The sequence below is a fragment of the Crinia signifera genome, chromosome 1, assembly GCF_055691185.1.
Source record: "Crinia signifera chromosome 1, ASM5569118v1, whole genome shotgun sequence".
Classification (NCBI taxonomy): Eukaryota; Metazoa; Chordata; class Amphibia; order Anura; family Myobatrachidae; genus Crinia; species Crinia signifera.
Genome location: NC_139217.1, coordinates 3,092,775 through 3,114,340, shown reverse-complemented (window position 1 = coordinate 3,114,340; position 21,566 = coordinate 3,092,775). Strand labels below are relative to the sequence as shown.

Genomic DNA, 21,566 nt, shown 5'->3' with positions numbered 1-21,566 from the left:
GCCTGCACACATCAGCTGCGGCTGCTCTGCAGGAGAACATGGGGAGGATAGTGGATGAGATAGCAGCACAGAAGCATAGGCCGGGCACATGAGCCTGCACACATCAGCTGCGGCTGCTCTGCAGGAGAACATGGGGAGAATAGTGGATGAGATAGCAGCACAGAAGCACAGGCCGGGCCATACAGATGAGCCTGCACCCATCAGCTGCGGCTGCTCTGCAGGAGAACATGGGGAGAATAGTGGATGAGATAGCAGCACAGAAGCAGAGGCCGGACACATGAGCCTGCACACATCAGCTGCAGCTGCTCTGCAGGAGAACATGGGGAGAATAGTGGATGAGATAGCAGCACAGAAGCACAGGCCGGGCCCTACACATGAGCCTGCACCCATCAGCAGCGGCTGCTCTGCAGGAGAACATGGGGAGAATAGTGGATGAGATAGCAGCACAGAAGCACAGGCCGGACACATGAGCCTGCACACATCAGCTGCTGCTGCTCTGCAGGAGAACATGGGGAGAATAGTGGATGAGATAGCAGCACAGAAGTACGGGCCGGGCACGTGAGCCTGCACACATCAGCTGCGGCTGCTCTGCAGGAGAACATGGGGAGAATAGTGGATGAGATAGCAGCACAGAAGCACAGGCGGGGCCCTACAGATGAGCCTGCACCCATCAGCTGCTGCTGCTCTGCAGGAGAACATGGGGAGAATAGTGGATGAGATAGCAGCACAGAAGTACAGGCCGGGCCGGGCACGTGAGCCTGCACACATCAGCTGCGGCTGCTCTGCAGGAGAACATGGGGAGAATAGTGGATGAGATAGCAGCACAGAAGCACAGGCCGGGCCGGGCACGTGAGCCTGCACACATCAGCTGCGGCTGCTCTGCAGGAGAACATGGGGAGAATAGTGGATGAGATAGCAGCACAGAAGCACAGGCCGGGCCGGGCACGTGAGCCTGCACACATCAGCTGCGGCTGCTCTGCAGGAGAACATGGGGAGAATAGTGGATGAGATAGCAGCACAGAAGCACAGGCCGGGCCGGGCACGTGAGCCTGCACACATCAGCTGCGGCTGCTCTGCAGGAGAACATGGGGAGAATAGTGGATGAGATAGGAGCACAGAAGCACAGGCCGAGCCCTACAGATGAGCCTGCACACATCAGCTGCGGCTGCTCTGCAGGAGAACATGGGGAGAATAGTGGATGAGATGGCAGCACAGAAGCACAGGCCGGACACATGAGCCTGCACCCATCAGCTGCGGCTGCTCTGCAGGAGAACATGGGGAGAATATTGGATGAGATAGCAGCACAGAAGCACAGGCCGGGCCATACAGATGAGCCTGCACACATCAGCTGCGGCTGCTGCTCTGCAGGAGAACATGGGGAGAATAGTGGATGAGATAGCAGCACAGAAGCACAAGCGCAGGTCCTGCATACCCTGGTACACCTCTCATTGTGCAGCTGGCACAGGCAACAATAAGTAGGAGCTGGGTGCTATGGGCAACTCCTTCAGTTTCTCTCTCTCTAAGGCTTAATCTCCCACTATGCCACCCTCCCAGTATATCAGCTGATCTGGGGCTGCCAGGGAAGGGCTTGTGGCAGAGGGTAGGGGCATGGATCTTATTTAGCAAGCTGGTACAGGCTGTAATGGGCGGATAACTGGTAAATGAGCAGCTTGCCCCATGTAATAAAACGGACGCCGGCTACGGTACGCCTGGTGACGTCACTATATCAGATGACTCATACCCATACATCCATCCCCAGACTGCAGCTTCAGAAGGGTCCTCCAGAGATATGACATAAAGTACTTAGTGGTCACACAGCAATGCTGGCCGCAGGGTTGTTAGGTAGGGAAGAAGACATGTACATATTGTGTGAGTAGTTTAGAGGGCAGGTAAGTGTGGTGCATCTTAGGGAGGTCATGTGGGTGGACCTGGACTCTGATGAGCCATGAGGTACCGTACGTTGGGGTGTAACGAGGAGGCTGTGATGTGGGGTAAGAGCAGATCATGTCAGGTGTCTATAGAAGAGACCACAATTGTCATTGCCCCATCACAGGAGATTGCAGAGGAGCAGACAGACGAGAAGTCAACAATTGGGGTATTTTCATGGGTTCCAGGCTTATTAGGGCCCAACAGTTTATAATTGCTAATTATGCAGTAAGGGAACCGTGTTTCTGTCATCTGTCGGGTCCCAGAGAATGTAGCCCACAAGGGTCAACTCAATACGAGTCCAGCCAGCCAACAACACCCGGAAACCCCGATGACAGCACATACCGGGAGGGAACTGAGGTCGGTCATGAGTCAGTTGGATGGGCTTGGTGGCTATTCACATACACATATTATTATGGGATGGCCCGTAATCCACCAGTTCTGTATATATTCACATACACATATTATTATGGGATGGCCCATAATCCACCAGTTCTGTATATATTCACATACACATATTATTATGGGATGGCCCATAATCCACCAGTTCTGTATATATTCACATACACATATTATTATGGGATGGCCCATAATCCACCAGTTCTGTATATATTCACATACACATATTATTATGGGATGGCCCGTAATCCACCAGTTCTGTATATATTCACATACACATATTATTATGGGATGGCCCATAATCCACCAGTTCTGTATATATTCACATACACATATTATTATGGGATGGCCCATAATGCACCAGTTCTGTATATATTCACATACACATATTATTATGGGATGGCCCATAATCCACCAGTTCTGTATATATTCACATACACATATTATTATGGGATGGCCCATAATCCACCAGTTCTGTATATATACACATACACATATTATAATGGGATGGCCCATAATGCACCAGTTCTGTATATATTCACATACACATATTATTATGGGATGGCCCGTAATCCACCAGTTCTGTATATATTCACATACACATATTATTATGGGATGGCCCAAAATCCACCAGTTCTGTATATATTCACATACACATATTATTATGGGATGGCCCGTAATGCACCAGTTCTGTATATATTCATGGAATTAGTAGCCGGTACCATGCACATTATGGGTAAAACCGAGCTCATTTCTGTTCCTTTATGTATTACTACAGTGACATTTATGTATGATGAAGGATACGGTGACACGAGCTATAGGCTGTGGGAATCCTGCATCTTGTCCGCTCTGTAAACACTTATTCAATAGGAAATAATTATTTCCAGAACAACTGTGAGGAAGCAGCAGAGATCTTACATCAGACACGGGGTAGAATGATTGGTGTAACATTTATAGACGGGGATATAAGTCCTAGCAGATGTGAGGAGAGGACGAGTAGGACATACACATGCGGCATCTGCACACAGAACCCATTCTGCCAGGCCGCCCACGTGTAGCCTAATAACTAATGCAAGGAAGTGCCCAGACAGCGAGGCACAACATGAGGCTGGCGAAAGAGAAGGGCACAGGCACATGAGGCTGGTAAGAGTGAAGGACGCCTGCCCACAGTCACACAAGGATGGTGAGAGAGAAAAGGTGCCTGCCCGCAGTCACATGAGGCCAATGAGAGAGAAGGATGTCTACCTGCAGTCACATGAGGCAGGTGAGAGAGAAGGATGCCTGCCCGCAGTCACATGAGGCCACTGAGAGAGAATGATGCCTACCCACAGTCACATGAGGCCAATGAGAGAGAAGGATGCCTGCCTGCAATCACATGAGGCCACAGAGAGAAGGATGCCTGCCCGCAGTCACATGAGGCAGGTGAGAGAGAAGGATGCCTGCCCACAGTCACATGATACTGGTGAGAGAAGGATGCCTGCCCACAGTCACATGAGGCCAACGAGAGAGAAGGATGCCTGCCCGCAGTCACATGAGGCAGGTGAGAGAGAAGGATGCCTGCCCACAGTCACATGATACTGGTGAGAGAAGGATGCCTGCCCACAGTCACATGAGGCAGGTGAGAGAGAAGGATGCCTGCCCGCAGTCACATGATACTGGTGAGAGAGAAGGATGCCTGCCCACAGTCACATGAGGCAGGTGAGAGAGAAGGATGCCTGCCCGCAGTCATATGATACTGGTGAGAGAGAAGGATGCCTGCCCGCAGTCACATGAGACTTTTTGTGAGAGAAGGATGCCTGCCCGCAGTCACATGACACTGGTTAGAGAGAAGGATGCCTGCCCGCAGTCACATGAGGCCACTGAGAGAGAAGTACACCTGCCCGCAGTCACATGAGACTGGTGAGAGAGAAGGATGCCTGCCCACAGTCACATGATACTGGTGAGAGAAGGATGCCTGCCCACAGTCACATGAGGCCAACGAGAGAGAAGGATGCCTGCCCGCAGTCACATGAGGCAGGTGAGAGAGAAGGATGCCTGCCCACAGTCACATGATACTGGTGAGAGAAGGATGCCTGCCCACAGTCACATGAGGCAGGTGAGAGAGAAGGATGCCTGCCCGCAGTCACATGATACTGGTGAGAGAGAAGGATGCCTGCCCACAGTCACATGAGGCAGGTGAGAGAGAAGGATGCCTGCCCGCAGTCATATGATACTGGTGAGAGAGAAGGATGCCTGCCCGCAGTCACATGAGACTTTTTGTGAGAGAAGGATGCCTGCCCGCAGTCACATGACACTGGTTAGAGAGAAGGATGCCTGCCCGCAGTCACATGAGGCCACTGAGAGAGAAGTACACCTGCCCGCAGTCACATGAGACTGGTGAGAGAGAAGGATGCCTGCCCGCAATCACATGAGGCCACTGAGAGAGAATGATGCCTGCCCGCAGTCACATGAGGCCAATGAGAGAGGGATGCCTGCCCGCAGTCACATGAGACTGGTGAGAGAGAAGGACGCCTGCCCACAGTCACATGATACTGGTGAGAGAGAAGGACACCTACCCGCAGTCACATGATACTGGTGAGAGAGAAGGATGCCTGCCCGCAGTCACATGGTACTAGTGAGAGAGAAGGACACCTGCCCGCAGTCACATGATACTGGTGAGAGAGAAGGATGCCTGCCCACAGTCACATGATACTGGTGAGAGAGAAGGACGTCTGCCCACAGTCACATGATACTGGTGAGAGAGAAGGACGTCTGCCCACAGTCACATGATACTGGTGAGAGAGAAGGATGCCTGCCCGCAGTCACATGAGGCCGGAGTGAGAGAAGGATGCCTGCCCGCAGTCACATGATACTGGTGAGAGAGAAAACCGCAGTCACATAATACTGGTGAGAGAGAAGGGAGCCTGCCCGCAGTCACATGATACTGGTGTGAGAGAAGGATGCCTGCCCGCAGTCACATCATACTGGTGAGAGAAGGATGCCTGCCCACAGTCACATGAGGCAGGTGAGAGAGAAGGATGCCTGCCCGCAGTCACATGAGACTGGTAAAAGAGAAGGATGCCTACCCGCAGTCACATGAGGCCACTGAGAGAGAATGATGCCTGCCCGCAGTCACATGAGGCCAATGAGAGAAGGATGCCTGCCTGCAGTCACATGAGGCAGGTGAGAGAGAAGGATGCCTGCCTGCAGTCACATGATACTGGTGTGAGAGAAGGATGCCTCACCGCAGTCACTTGATACTGGTGAGAGAGAAGGATGTCTGCCCGCAGTCACATGAGGCCGGAGAGAGAAGGATGCCTGCCTGCATTCACATAATACTAGTGAGAGAGAAGGGCGCCTGCCCGCAGTCACGTGATACTGGTGTGAGAGAAGGATGCCTGCCCGCAGTCACATAATACTGGTGAGAGAGAAGGATGCCTGCCCGCAGTCACATGATACTGGTGAGAGAAGGACGCCTGCCCACAGTCACATGATACTGGTGAGAGAGAAGAATGCCTGCCCGCAGTCACACGAGGCAGGTGAGAGAGAAGCACGCCTGCCCGCAGTCACATAATACTGGTGTGAGAAGGACGCCTGCCCGCAGTTACCTGGCTATTTCCGCACTGTCACACAACCAAAGAATGGGAAATGATACTGGTGAGAGAGAAGCACGCCTGCCCGCAGTCACGATACTGGTGAGAGAAGGACACCTGTCCACAGTCACATGATACTGGTGAGAGAGAAGGACGCCTGCCCACAGTCACATGATACTTGTGAGAGAGAAGGATGCCTGCCCGCAGTCACATGAGGCCGGAGAGAGAGGATGCCTGCCCGCAATCACATGATACTGGTGAGAGAGAAGGGCGCCTGCCCGCAGTCACATAATACTGGAGAGAGAGAAGGGCGCCTGCCCGCAGTCACATGATACTGGTGTGAGAGAAGGATGCCTGCCCGCAGTCACATAATACTGGTGAGAGAGAAGGGCGCCTGCCCGCAGTCACATGATACTGGTGTGAGAGAAGGATGCCTGCCCGCGGTCACATAATACTGGTGAGAGAGAAGGATGCCTGCCCGCAGTCACATGATACTGGTGAGAGAAGGACGCCTGCCCACAGTCACATGATACTGGTGAGAGAGAAGGATGCCTGCCCGCAGTCACACGAGGCAGGTGAGAGAGAAGCACGCCTGCCCGCAGTCACATGATACTGGTGTGAGAAGGACGCCTGCCTGCAGTCACATAATACTGGTGAGAGAGAAGCACGCCTGCCCGCAGTCACATGATACTGGTGTGAGAAGCACGCCTGCCCGCAGTCACATGATACTGGTGTGAGAAGCACGCCTGCCCGCAGTCACATGATACTGGTGTGAGAAGGACGCCTGCCCGCAGTTACCTGGCTGTTTCCGCACTGTCACACAACCACAGAATGGGAAATGATGCTGCACAGTTACACATCTGCGGCCCCTGTATTCCACCACCAGCACAGTAGTAAAATCTGCTGCACCCTTCTGCCATTGCACAGATATAATACAGCTGGGATACCTTGGTGCGATAAAACAAAGGGGGTTATTCAGACCTGAGTCCTGCCAGAGGGAAAACCATGTTTGGGGGGTTTTACACATAAACATAAAATAATCTTTTCTTTTTTGCTGTTAAATAAAAGAATGGAGAAAAAAACAGCAGGAAAACCTCTGAGATGTCGTCTGTTGGTGGTGGATGGCGCTGGTACCAATTACCATGGCGGTGGTACTGCCACTCTCAAATGACTGATAGGCCGCCCCTTGCAATGCATGGCAGGAGCCCCGGGGATAGCCAGCAGTAACCCTCACCAGCGGCGGGGTGGTAATAAATATGGAGTCATGTGACGGTGGTTTGAGGCCTCCTTGGCAGCGATACATAAACTCTGGGGTGTTAGTGCCCTGAATCCCTGTGGTGGAAATCCATGCCTGTGTTTATGCAGAATACTGTGCCACCGCTCAATGGGAACCACATGTGCTGGGAGGACGTATTCGGGGCGTATCCCATCTGCTGCAGCGCTCCCCAGCGACCTCCTCATAGACAATAATCCCGGACATTCGCTGCAGCTGCCAGTAGATCTCTGCTCAATGTGTCATCTGCCTAATTCTAACCCAGAGAACAATGAACCGAGCGAGTTCTGCGCCATTGTCTGTCGCTTGGTGGGAGATCTGCATTCCTGGCAGTAGAACGCAGTATATGGTGCTGCTGAGCACAACATGAGCAGGGCAGGAGATACGGGACCTGTTTGTAAGAGTTCCCCCAGTGCCAGGACTGTGACTATAATACCAGTCCGCTCCCTTCCATCTCTCCGCCAGCACCACATGGGCTGTTTATCTCCAGGTGTGGCCCGGATACCCAATCCCTCCCTCCCTGACCTCATGTCACTGCTATCCCAGCCAGGGCCGAATTCAGGGGGTCAGTACCCCTGGGCCCTCCTCTATCTAGGGCCCCCCTGTGGTCAGCATGTATTAGAGTTCCCCCGGTGCCAGGACTGTGACTATAATACCAGTCCGCTCCCTTCCACCTCTCCGCCAGCACCACATGGGCTGTTTATCTCCAGGTGTGGCCCAGATACCCAATCCCTCCCTCCCTGACCTCATGTCACTGCTATCCCAGCCAGGGCCGAATTCAGGGGGTCAGTACCCCCGGGCCCTCCTCTATCTAGGGCCCCCCTGTGGTCAGCATGTATTAGAGTTCCCCCGGTGCCAGAACTGTGACTATAATACCAGTCCGCTCCCTTCCACCTCTCCGCCAGCACCACATGGGCTGTTTATCTCCAGGTGTGGCCCGGATACCCAATCCCTCCCTCCCTGACCTCATGTCACTGCTATCCCAGCCAGGGCCGAATTCCGGGGGTCAGTACCCCCGGGCCCTCCTCTATCTAGGGCCCCCCTGTGGTCAGCATGTATTAGAGTTCCCCCGGTGCCAGAACTGTGACTATAATACCAGTCCGCTCCCTTCCACCTCTCCGCCAGCACCACATGGGCTGTTTATCTCCAGGTGTGGCCCGGATACCCAATCCCTCCCTCCCTGACCTCATGTCACGGCTATCCCAGCCACGGCCGAATTCCGGGGGTCAGTACCCCTGGGCCCTCCTCTATCTAGGGCCCCCCTGTGGTCAGCATGTATTAGAGTTCCCCCGGTGCCAGAACTGTGACTATAATACCAGTCCGCTCCCTTCCATCTCTCCGCCAGCACCACATGGGCTGTTTATCTCCAGGTGTGGCCCGGATACCCAATCCCTCCCTCCCTGACCTCACTGCTATCCCAGCGCCCTGCCACGTACACCATGACGCCCACCGGGATGTACTGCGTTAGATGGTTAGCTCTTCAGGCGAGGTCATCTTTTCCCAGTGTTCTGTCTCATCTTATTCTCTAGGTTTGAATCAGCTTATTGTAGAGGAGAACTGCTGGGGTATGTAGTGCTCCCAGGTCGGCCGACACAGAGCCATAGGCGCATAGGACCTGATTCAGGACTGCACGCTAGGCTGTGTATATTTGCTGTCCTGCCGCCTGATTCCCCTGACTAGTATGGGGGCGGATACGTTTGGTCACACATCCCCTCGCAGGCGGCTGAGAGGAGGAGAAATCTAGGGATGGTCGCTCATCATCCAATGATATTCCCACTGTCAGGCTGGACTGACATCTCTAACATACGCCCGCAGTCACATGAGGCCACTGAGAGAGAGGAGCGCCTGCCCGCATTCACATAAGGCCACTGAGAGAGAAGGATGCCTGCCCTCAGTCACATGAGGCCACTGAGAGAGAGGGGCGCCTGCCCGCAGTCACATGAGGCCACTGAGAGAGAGGGGCGCCTGCCCGCAGTCACATGAGGCCACTGAGAGAGAGGGGCGCCTGCCCGCAGTCACATGAGGCCACTGAGAGAGAGGAGCGCCTGCCCGCATTCACATAAGGCCACTGAGAGAGAAGGATGCCTGCCCGCAGTCACATGAGGCCACTGAGAGAGAGGGGCGCCTGCCCGCAGTCACATGAGGCCACTGAGAGAGAGGGGCGCCTGCCCGCAGTCACATGAGGCCACTGAGAGAGAAGAGCGCCTGCCCGCAGTCACATGATACTGGTGTGAGAGAAGGACGCCTGCCCGCAGTCACATGAGGCCACTGAGAGAGAAGGGCGTCTGCCCGCAATCACATGAGGCCACTGAGAGAGAATGATGCCTGCCCGCAGTCACATGAGGCCACTGAGAGAGAGGGGCGCCTGCCCACAGTCACATGAGGCCATTGAGAGAGAAGGGCGCCTGCCCGCAGTCACATGAGGCCATTGAGAGAGAAGGGTGCCTGCCTGCAGTCACATGAGACCGGTGAGAGAGAAGGATGCCTGCCCGCAGTCACATGAGGCCATTGAGAGAGAAGGGCGCCTGCCTGCAGTCACATGAGACCGGTGAGAGAGAAGGATGCCTGCCCACAGTCACATGAGGCCACTGAGAGAGAGGGGCGCCTGCCCGCAGTCACATGAGGCCATTGAGAGAGAAGGATGCCTGCCCACAGTCCTATGAGGCCGGTGTGAGAGAAGGACGCCTGCCCGCAGTCACATGAGGCCGGTGTGAGAGAAGGACGCCTTCCTGCAGTCACGTGAGGCCGGTGAGAGAGAAGGACGCCTGCCCGCAGTCACATGAGGCCGGTGAGAGTAAAGGGTGCCTGCCCGCAGTCACATGATACTGGAGAGAGAGAAGGACGCATGCCTGCAGTCACATGAGGCCAGTGAGTGAGAAGGACGCCTGGCCGTAGTCACATGAGGCCGTTGTGAGAGAAGGATGTCTGCCCACAGTCACATGAGGCAGGTGAGAGAGAAGGACACCTGCCCGCAGTCACATGATACTGGTGAGAGAGAAGTATGCCTGCCCGCATTCACATGATACTGGTGAGAGAGAAGGGCGCCTGCCCACAGTCACATGATACTGGTGAGAGAAGGACGCCTGCCCGCAGTCACATGATACTGGTGAGAGAGAGAAGGGAGCCTGCCCGCAGTCACATGATACTGGTGAGAGAGAAGTATGCCTGCCCGCATTCACATGATACTGGTGAGAGAGAAGGGTGCCTGCCCACAGTCACATGATACTGGTGAGAGAAGGACGCCTGCCCGCAGTCACATGATACTGGTGAGAGAGAGAAGGGAGCCTGCCCGCAGTCACATGATACTGGTGAGAGAGAAGTATGCCTGCCCGCATTCACATGATACTGGTGTGAGAGAAGGATGCCTGCCCGCAGTCACATAATACGGGTGAGAGAAGGATGCCTGCCCGCATTCACATGATGCTGGTGAGAGAGAAGGACGCCTGCCCACAGTCACATGATACTGGTGAGAGAGAAGTATTCCTGCCCGCATTCACATGATACTGGTGAGAGAGAAGGGCGCCTGCCCACAGTCACATGATACTGGTGAGAGAGAAGTATGCCTGCCCGCATTCACATGATACTGGAGAGAGAGAAGGACGCCTGCCCGCAGTCACATGATACTGGTGTGAGAGAAGGGCGCCTCACCGCAGTCACATGATACTGGTGAGAGAGAAGGATGCCTGCCCGCAGTCACACGAGGCAGGTGAGAGAGAAGCACGCCTGCCCGCAGTCACATGATACTGGTGTGAGAAGGACGCCTGCCCGCAGTCACATAATACTGGTGAGAGAGAAGCACGCCTGCCCGCAGTCACATGATACTGGTGTGAGAAGGAAGCCTGCCCGCAGTCACATAATACTGGTGAGAGAGAAGGACGCCTGCCCGCAGTCACACGAGGCAGGTGAGAGAGAAGCACGCCTGCCCGCAGTCACATGATACTGGTGTGAGAAGGACGCCTGCCCGCAGTTACCTGGCTGTTTCTGCACTGTCACACAACCACAGAATGGGAAATGATGCTGCACAGTTACACATCTGCCCCTGTATTCCACCACCAGCACAGTAGTAAAATCTGCTGCACCCTTCTGGCATTGCACAGATATAATACAGCTGGAATACCTTGGTGCGATAAAACAAAGGGGGTTATTCAGACCTGAGTCCTGCCAGAGGGAAAACCATGTTTGGGGGGTTTTACACATAAACATAAAATAATCTTTTCTTTTTTGCTGTTAAATAAAAGAATGGAAAAAAAACAACAGGAAAACCTCTGAGATGTCGTCTGTTGGTGGTGGATGGCGCTGGTACCAATTACCATTGCGGTGGTACTGCCACTCTCAAATGACTGATAGGCCGCCCCTTGCAATGCATGGCAGGAGCCCCGGGGATAGCCAGCAGTAACCCTCATCTATCGATGGTCTTCCCATCATCCAATGATATTCCCACTGTCAGGCTGGACCGACTTCCCAATGAATCTGGGGCGGGCACTTACATCATATGACGACAGCAATCATGGGCACGCCTGCATTCGCAGGGGTACACCCAGCATTTCTATGTGCGCACCTATAACACACTGACTTCCCACTATAACACAAATGTAGCATGCTGGGCATTGTAGTGCTCCAGGGACAAATCCTGGTAATATACTGTAGTTTTGGGGAGATTCCCTAACAGAAAGGCTGCTCTGGGGGAGACCTGGAGATAGCGGAGGGGGACCCACAGGGGCAATGTTCAGGATCCCGATGTTACCCGATAATCGGCATTTCTTATCGCTGCTATTCACCCTCTAAATTGCGGGGTCAATAACTACAATGGGATAGCACCGTCTTCAGTGTGGCTGCTGTCGGAAATGGGGTGATGCTAAATATTTGTGGGGTATCCTGAGCTTTCTGGGAATATTATTTGATAAATATGCCCCTCAGTCACAATGTAGCAGTTACAAGATAGCGGAAGATGGAAATTATGGGTGAGATTTAATAGGATGAGAGATTCAGAAAGTGAGAGATTTGGGAAGAAATCTCCATTTTTTTTAAAGCGGCAATCATTTACACTGCACAGCCAGTTTGATATTGCAGTGTAAATGATTGCCGCTTTTAAAAAAACTGGAGATTTCTTCCCAAATCTCTCACTTTCTGAATCTCTCATCCTATTAAATCTCACCCAATGTCTCCAATCCCATGATGACGGAGATGCCATCTGCATAGGTTGTAATATAGTTACATTATTATCACTGACATCGCTGATCGTACCGCCGTTCTCTGTGGCGAGGATGTATAAGGCTACGTGGGCCAGAAGAGGACCTGCGTCTTATTACGTGTCCCAGTCATTGTTTACACACATTCCGCAGACTGTGGATAAATATTAGAAGCCGCTCTCCGGGATTGTATTACTTGGACGAGGTATAAGGACAGAGCGGAGATGGGGGGGGGGGTAAAAACAGCAGTGCAATGTGAGTAGAAGCATTTTACTAAACTCTGCCGCATTATAAACGCAGTACTGGTGCTGTAAATGTATCTCTATAGGTGAGACCCAGGGCTAGTGTACATACACATTACGCCACCTACATCCCCCTACCTGGACCCGTCTCAGGTGCATCACTATACAGTACTTGGTCAGAGAGACTGCAGTGACACACACCCTCCCGGATCTTCCGAGGCAGGTGGGGGCAGGATAATGCATACTGCATTGCCCCACACTTGTGTTGGTCCCAAGGGCGTAACTACCATAGGTGCAAAGGGTGCAGCTGCTTTGAGGCCCAGAGCTGAAGGGGGCCCATCTTTGCTGTCGAAGTAATGTTTTACATACATTTATCACCATTAGTTCCTAAAGAAGGGGCCCTTACAAACTTTTGCTATGGGGCCTAAAAATATCTAGTTATGCCCCTGGCTGGTCCCATGGCCCCCCACCCCTGGGATCCAACAATAAGTAACGGTCTGTCCCACAAACATTTGGGCTTATGTTAGTTGTAACGTTGGGACAATGCGATGTGGACCCAGAAGAGGGAGAGCTGAGTTTGGGAATAAGGAGGCTTCTGGCGATTCCACCCTGTGAATAAACCTAAAGGCTGAATTCCACCAGCAAAACGCGTAGAACCTCATAGCCCCGTGCGGCCTGTGTGGATACTGTATTTGGTGAGAGGTCTCATACTGATCACTATCCATCAGTGCTGGAACCTCAGAGCCCAGTGCGGCCTGTGTGGATACTGTATTTGGTGAGAGGTCTCATACTGATCACTATCCATCAGTGCTGGAACCTCAGAGCCCAGTGCGGCCTGTGTGGATACTGTATTTGGTGAGAGGTGAGAGGTCTCATACTGATCTCTGTCCATCAGTGCTGGAACCTCAGAGCCCCGTGCGGCCTGTGTGGATACTGTATTTGGTGAGAGGTCTCATACTGATCTCTGTCCATCAGTGCTGGAACCTCAGAGCCCAGTGCGGCCTGTGTGGATACTGTATTTGGTGAGAGGTCTCATACTGATCACTGTCCATCAGTGCTGGAACCTCAGAGCCCCGTGCGGCCTGTGTGGATACTGTATTTGGTGAGAGGTCTCATACTGATCACTATCCATCAGTGCTGGAACCTCAGAGCCCCGTGCGGCCTGTGTGGATACTGTATTTGGTAAGAGGTGAGAGGTCTCATACTGATCACTATCCATCAGTGCTGGAACCTCAGAGCCCCGTGCGGCCTGTGTGGATACTGTATTTGGTGAGAGGTCTCATACTGATCACTGTCCATCAGTGCTGGAACCTCAGAGCCCCGTGCGACCTGTGTGGATACTGTATTTGGTGAGAGGTCTCATACTGATCACTGTCCATCAGTGCTGGAACCTCAGAGCCCCGTGCGGCCTGTGTGGATACTGTATTTGGTGAGAGGTCTCATACTGATCACTGTCCATCAGTGCTGGAACCTCAGAGCCCCGTGCGGCCTGTGTGGATACTGTATTTGGTGAGAGGTCTCATACTGATCACTGTCCATCAGTGCTGGAACCTCAGAGCCCCGTGCGGCCTGTGTGGATACTGTATTTGGTGAGAGGTCTCATACTGATCACTATCCATCAGTGCTGGAACCTCACATCTGGAGTGTCTGGTCCCGGCGGTATCCTGCTCAGGGAGAGCGACACGTTGGGGCAGTCCAGCAAGTACGGATTGGTACGGTAGCAGCCAGTTCCCATGCAGTAAGTGGAGTTTGGGCCACGTGACCAGAGGAACAGACCATGTGACCAGTGCTGGCAAGGTTGTGGAACATCTAAGTCACTATCCAGGCCACCAGTGGTTGGAAGGAGAATCCACTTTGTGCGTCCAGTGGGCTACTTTCATGCTCCCCCTGCCCTTATGGTTCATATGGTATGTCCCGTCAGCCAGATCACTAAGGAGGGTGTCTATCTAACCGGGAGGATACAGGGTAATGAGAATGTGTACTCCGCTGATCTCATACTAGCCCCCATTACCGCCCTACTAGCCCCCCATTACCGCCCTACTAGCCCCCCATAATCGCCCTTGTCCAAATCCAAGGCAAAAAAAGTGGCCCCCTATGAAACATCGGGGTGAGTGATGTTGGTTTGCCAAAACAAATTCCTTCTTTAATGGACAAAACCGTGCTGCACTGCAGGGGGCAGATGTAACATGTGCAGAGAGAGTTACATCTGGGGGAGTTTCTGTGTTTCTGTGCAGAGTAAATACTGGCTGCTTTATTCTTACACCGCAGTTTAGGTATCAGTTTGGACACACCACACCCAAATGTAACTCTCTGTGCACCTGTTACATCTGCCCCACCTGCAGTGCAGCATGGTTTTGCTTGTGAGACCCATTGTACTCACACGTTACACTATAACTTCCATACCTTGTCCTTCATATTCAGCGACCTCCGGAGGCGTCCGCGCACCAGCCACCCTGCCGTCACCACCTCCCCACGCGTGGCCTCTGACATGTGAATAGAAGAAAAACACAGGATTAGTCCACGGATTCCACGGGTCCTAGTATGAACTATGAACACATTGTATTCTCAGACTATATATTCCTATTGGCTGACGGAACCTATACTGCATTGCGGGGCTTACATAATAACACAGCACGCAACACATTTACATAATCACACAGCACGCAACACATTTACATAATCACACAGCACGCAACACATTTACATAATCACACAGCACGCAACACATTTACATAATCACACAGCACGCAACACATTTACATAATAACACAGCACGCAACACATTTACATAATCACACAGCACGCAACACATTTACATAATCACACAGCACGCAACACATTTACATAATAACACAGCACGCAACACATTTACATAATAACACAGCACGCAACACATTTACATAATCACACAGCACGCAACACATTTACATAATCACACAACACATTTACATAATAACACAGCACGCAACACATTTACATAATAACACAGCACGCAACACATTTACATAATCACACAGCACGCAACACATTTACATAATCACACAGCATGCAACACATTTACATAATCACACAGCACGCAACACATTTACATAATCACACAGCACGCAACACATTTACATAATCACACAGCATGCAACACATTTACATAATCACACAGCACGCAACACATTTACATAATCACACAGCACGCAACACATTTACATAATAACACAGCACGCAACACATTTACATAATCACACAGCACGCAACACATTTACATAATAACACAGCACGCAACTCATTTACATAATCACACAGCACGCAACTCATTTACATAATCACACAGCACGCAACACATTTACATAATAACACAGCACGCAACACATTTACATAATAACACAGCACGCAACACATTTACATAATAACACAGCATGCAACACATTTACATAAGACAGCACGCAACACATTTACATAATAACACAGCACGCAACACATTTACATAATAACACAGCACGCAACACATTTACATAATAACACAGCACGCAACACATTTACATAATCACACAGCACGCAACACATTTACATAATCACACAGCACGCAACACATTTACATAATCACACAGCACGCAACACATTAACGTAATAACACAGCACGCAACACATTTACATAAGACAGCACGCAACACATTTACATAATAACACAGCACGCAACACATTTACATAATAACACAGCACGCAATACATTTACATAATAACACAGCACGCAACACATTTATATAATAACACAGCACGCAACACATTTACATAAGACAGCACGCAACACATTTACATAATAACACAGCACGCAACACATTTACATAATAACACAGCACGCAACACATTTACATAATAACACAGCACGCAACACATTTACAAACTAACACAGCACGCAACACATTTACATAATAACACAGCACGCAACACATTTACATAATAACACAGCACGCAACACATTTACATACTAACACAGCACGCAACACATTTACATAATAACACAGCACGCAACACATTTACATAATAACACAGCACGCAACACATTTACATAATAACACAGCACGCAACACATTTACATAATCACACAGCACGCAACACATTTACATAATAACACAGCACGCAATACATTTACATAATAACACAGCACGCAACACATTTACATAATAACACAGCATGCAACACATTTACATAAGACAGCACGCAACACATTTACATAATAACACAGCACGCAACACATTTACATAATAACACAGCACGCAACACATTTACATAATAACACAGCACGCAACACATTTACATAATAACACAGCACGCAACACATTTACATAATCACACAGCACGCAACACATTTACATAATCACACAGCACGCAACACATTTACATAATCACACAGCACGCAACATGCCGGGTCACAGAGATAACGCTAGTGGCATCATGTGATGTCATACATACTGTCCCTCACACAGCTCTGAGATGTGACCACCATGACATAGAGGCGCTATGCCGGGTCACAGAGATAATGCTAGTGGCATCATGTGACGTCATACATACTGTCCCTCACACAGCTCTGAGATGTGACCACCATGACATAGAGGCGCTATGCCGGGTCACAGAGACAGTGCTAGTGGCATCATGTGACGTCATACATACTGTCCCTCACACAGCCCTGAGATGTGACCACCATGACATAGAGGCAACATGCCGGGTCACAGAGATAACGCTAGTGGCATCATGTGACGTCATACATACTGTCCCTCACACAGCCCTGAGATGTGACCACCATGACATAGAGGCAACATGCCGGGTCACAGAGACAGCGCTAGTGGCATCATGTGACGTCATACATACTGTCCCTCACACAGCCCTGAGATGTGACCACCATGACATAGAGGCGCTATGCCGGGTCACAGAGAAAACGCTAGTGGCATCATGTGACGTCATACATACTGTCCCTCACACAGCCCTGAGATGTGACCACCATGACATAGAGGCAACATGCCGGGTCACAGAGACAGCGCTAGTGGCATCATGTGACGTCATACATACTGTCCCTCACACAGCCCTGAGATGTGACCACCATGACATAGAGGCGCTATGCCGGGTCACAGAGATAACGCTAGTGGCATCATGTGACGTCATACATACTGTCCCTCACACAGCCCAGAGATGTGACCACCATGACATAGAGGCGCTATGCCGGGTCACAGAGATAACGCTAGTGGCATCATGTGACGTCATACATACTGTCCCTCACACAGCCCTGAGATGTGACCACCATGACATAGAGGCGCTATGCCGGGTCACAGAGATAACGCTAGTGGCATCATGTGACGTCATACATACTGTCCCTCACACAGCCCTGAGATGTGACCACCATGACATAGAGGCGCTATGCCGGGTCACAGAGATAACGCTAGTGGCATCATGTGACGTCATACATACTGTCCCTCACACAGCCCTGAGATGTGACCACCATGACATAGAGGCGCTATGCCGGGTCACAGAGACAGCGCTAGTGGCATCATGTGACGTCATACATACTGTCCCTCACACAGCCCTGAGATGTGACCACCATGACATAGAGGCGCTATGCCGGGTCACAGAGATAACGCTAGTGGCATCATGTGACGTCATACATACTGTCCCTCACACAGCCCTGAGATGTGACCACCATGACATAGAGGCAACATGCCGGGTCACAGAGACAGCGCTAGTGGCATCATGTGACGTCATACATACTGTCCCTCACACAGCCCTGAGATGTGACCACCATGACATAGAGGCGCTATGCCGGGTCACAGAGATAACGCTAGTGGCATCATGTGACGTCATACATACTGTCCCTCACACAGCCCTGAGATGTGACCACCATGACATAGAGGCGCTATGCCGGGTCACAGAGATAACGCTAGTGGCATCATGTGACGTCATACATACTGTCCCTCACACAGCCCTGAGATGTGACCACCATGACATAGAGGCGCTATGCCGGGTCACAGAGACAGCGCTAGTGGCATCATGTGACGTCATACATACTGTCCCTCACACAGCCCTGAGATGTGACCACCATGATATAGAGGCGCTATGCCGGGTCACAGAGATAACGCTAGTGGCATCATGTGACGTCATACATACTGTCCCTCACACAGCCCTGAGATGTGACCACCATGACATAGAGGCGCTATGCCGGGTCACAGAGATAACGCTAGTGGCAGTTATTTCACCTCATAGTCAGATTACCATCACTGACCGTCAGCATGTGGGGGGGGTTTCAGCAGAGAGGCGGCTTCCTGCTTTCCGAGCACCGAGCACCCGCAGCCTAGACAGCAGGCCTGAATCGGTCCCTGTGGGTTTGGCGGGTAGGATAGCTGCCAGGGAGCTGGCCATACACCTGAGCGCTATAGAGTATGGAATGCATGCTTGTGACGGGTCGTGTGGTGAATTGCGTGCACATCTGTCGGCTGTGTGTGCGGCTGTGAGCAGGGGGCGTATGTGCTCGGTTCATCGCTCTTACGACTTGCAGACAACCAGGTTGTTCTAGTGTATGGCAGCTTTCTGCGCTGGCAGCAATCCTGACCCACGGCTCATTCTGACACGCCCATTTTGTGTAACGGTCCCTCCCCATCACCGCATCCTCCCCACAGCTCATTCTGACACGCCCGTTTGGTGTAACGGTCCCTCCCCATCGCCGCATCCTCCCCACAGCTCATTCTGACACGCCCATTTGGTGTAACGGTCCCTCCCCATCGCCGCATCCTCCCCACAGCTCATTCTGACACGCCTATTCTGTAACACGGTCCCTCCCCATCGCCGCATCCTCCCCACAGCTCATTCTGACACGCCCATTCTGTAACACGGTCCCTCCCCATCGCCGCATCCTCCCCACAGCTCATTCTGACACGCCCATTTGGTGTAACGGTCCCCATCACCGCATCCTCCTCACGGCTCATTCTAACACGCCCATTTTGTAACACAGTCCCTCCCCATCGCCGCATCCTCCCCACAGCTCATTCTGACACGCCCATTTGGTGAAACGGTCCCCATCACCGCATCCTCCTCACGGCTCATTCTGACACGCCCATTCTGTAACACGGTCCCACCCCATCGCCGCATCCTCCCCACGGCTCATTCTGACACGCCCATTCTGTAACACGGTCCCTCCCCATCGCCGCATCCTCCCCACAGCTCATTCTGACACGCCCATTCTGTAACACGGTCCTTCCCCATCGCCGCATCCTCCCCACGGCTCATTCTGACACGCCCATTTTGTGTAACGGTCCCTCCCCATCACCGCATCCTCCCCACGGCTCATTCTAACATGCCCATTCTGTAACACAGTCCCTCCCCATCGCCGCATCCTACCCACAGCTCATTCTGACACGCCCATTTTGTGTAACGGTCCCCATCACCGCAGCCTCCCCACGTCTCATTCTGACACGCCCATTTTGTGTAACGGTCCCCATCACCGCATCCTCCTCAAGGCTCATTCTGACACGCCCATTCTGTAACACGGTCCCTCCCCATCGCCGCATCCTCCCCACGGCTCATTCTGACACGCCCATTCTGTAACACGGTCCCTCCCCATCGCCGCATCCTCCCCACGGCTCATTCTGACACGCTCATTCTGTAACACGGTCCCTCCCCATCGCCGCATCCTCCCCACGGCTCATTCTGACACGCCCATTCTGTAACACGGTCCCTCCCCATCGCCGCATCCTCCCCACGGCTCATTCTGACACGCCCATTCTGTAACACGGTCCCTCCCCATCGCCGCATCCTCCCCACGGCTCATTCTGACACGCCCATTCTGTAACACGGTCACTCCCCATCGCCGCATCCTCCCCACGGCTCATTCTGACACGCCCATTCTGTAACACGGTCCCTCCCCATCGCCGCATCCTCCCCACGGCTCATTCTGACACGCCCATTCTGTAACACGGTCCCTCCCCATCGCCGCATCCTCCCCACGGCTCATTCTGACACGCCCATTCTGTAACACGGTCCCTCCCCATCGCCGCATCCTCCCCACGGCTCATTCTGACACGCCCATTCTGTAACACGGTCCCTCCCCATCGCCGCATCCTCCCCACGGCTCATTCTGACACGCCCATTTTGTGTAACGGTCCCTCCCCATCACCGCATCCTCCCCACGGCTCATTCTGACACGCCCATTCTGTAACACGGCCCCTCCCCATCGCCGCATCCTCCCCACGGCTCATTCTGACACGCCCATTCTTTAACACGGTCCCTCCCCCATCGCCGCATCCTCCCCACGGCTCATTCTGACACGCCCATTCTGTAACACGGTCCCTCCCCATCGCCGCATCCTCCCCACGGCTCATTCTGACACGCCCATTCTGTAACACGGTCCCTCCCCATCGCCGCATCCTCCCCACGGCTCATTCTGACACGCCCATTCTGTAACGGTCCCTCCCCATCACCGCATCCTCCCCACGGCTCATTCTGACACGCCCATTCTGTAACACGGCCCCTCCCCATCGCCGCATCCTCCCCACGGCTCATTCTGACACGCCCATACTTTAACACGGTCCCTCCCCATCGCCGCATACTCCCCACGGCTCATTCTGACACGCCCATTCTTTAACACGGTCCCTCCCCATCGCCGCATCCTCCCCACGGCTCATTCTGACACACCCATTCTGTAACACTGTCCCTCCCCATCACCGCATCCTCCCCACAGCTCATTCTGACACGCCCATTCTGTAACACGGCCCCTCCCCATCGCCGCATCCTCCCCACGGCTCATTCTGACACGCCCATTCTTTAACACGGTCCCTCCCCATCGCCGCATCCTCCCCACGGCTCATTCTGACACGCCCATTCTGTAACACGGTCCCTCCCCATCGCCGCATCCTCCCCACGGCTCATTCTGACACGCCCATTCTGTAACGGTCCCTCCCCATCACCGCATCCTCCCCACGGCTCATTCTGA

At 52.6% G+C, this 21,566-nt stretch overlaps 1 protein-coding gene across 5 annotated transcripts in view; it reads right to left on the bottom strand.

Moving 5' to 3' along the window:
- LOC146054628 (disintegrin and metalloproteinase domain-containing protein 33-like) overlaps positions 1-21,566 on the bottom strand; it is a 184,012-nt gene that overhangs the window by 135,500 nt on the left and 26,946 nt on the right. For all 5 annotated transcript variants that reach the window (XR_014469059.1, XR_014469324.1, XM_083168198.1 and 2 more), the window contains exon 2: positions 15,005-15,084. Coding sequence is in view for 3 of the 5 variants with exons in the window: in XM_083168198.1 (XP_083024324.1) it covers positions 15,005-15,084 (80 nt within the window). In the remaining 2 variants the exon portion in view is untranslated. The remainder of the gene's footprint in view (positions 1-15,004; positions 15,085-21,566) is intronic.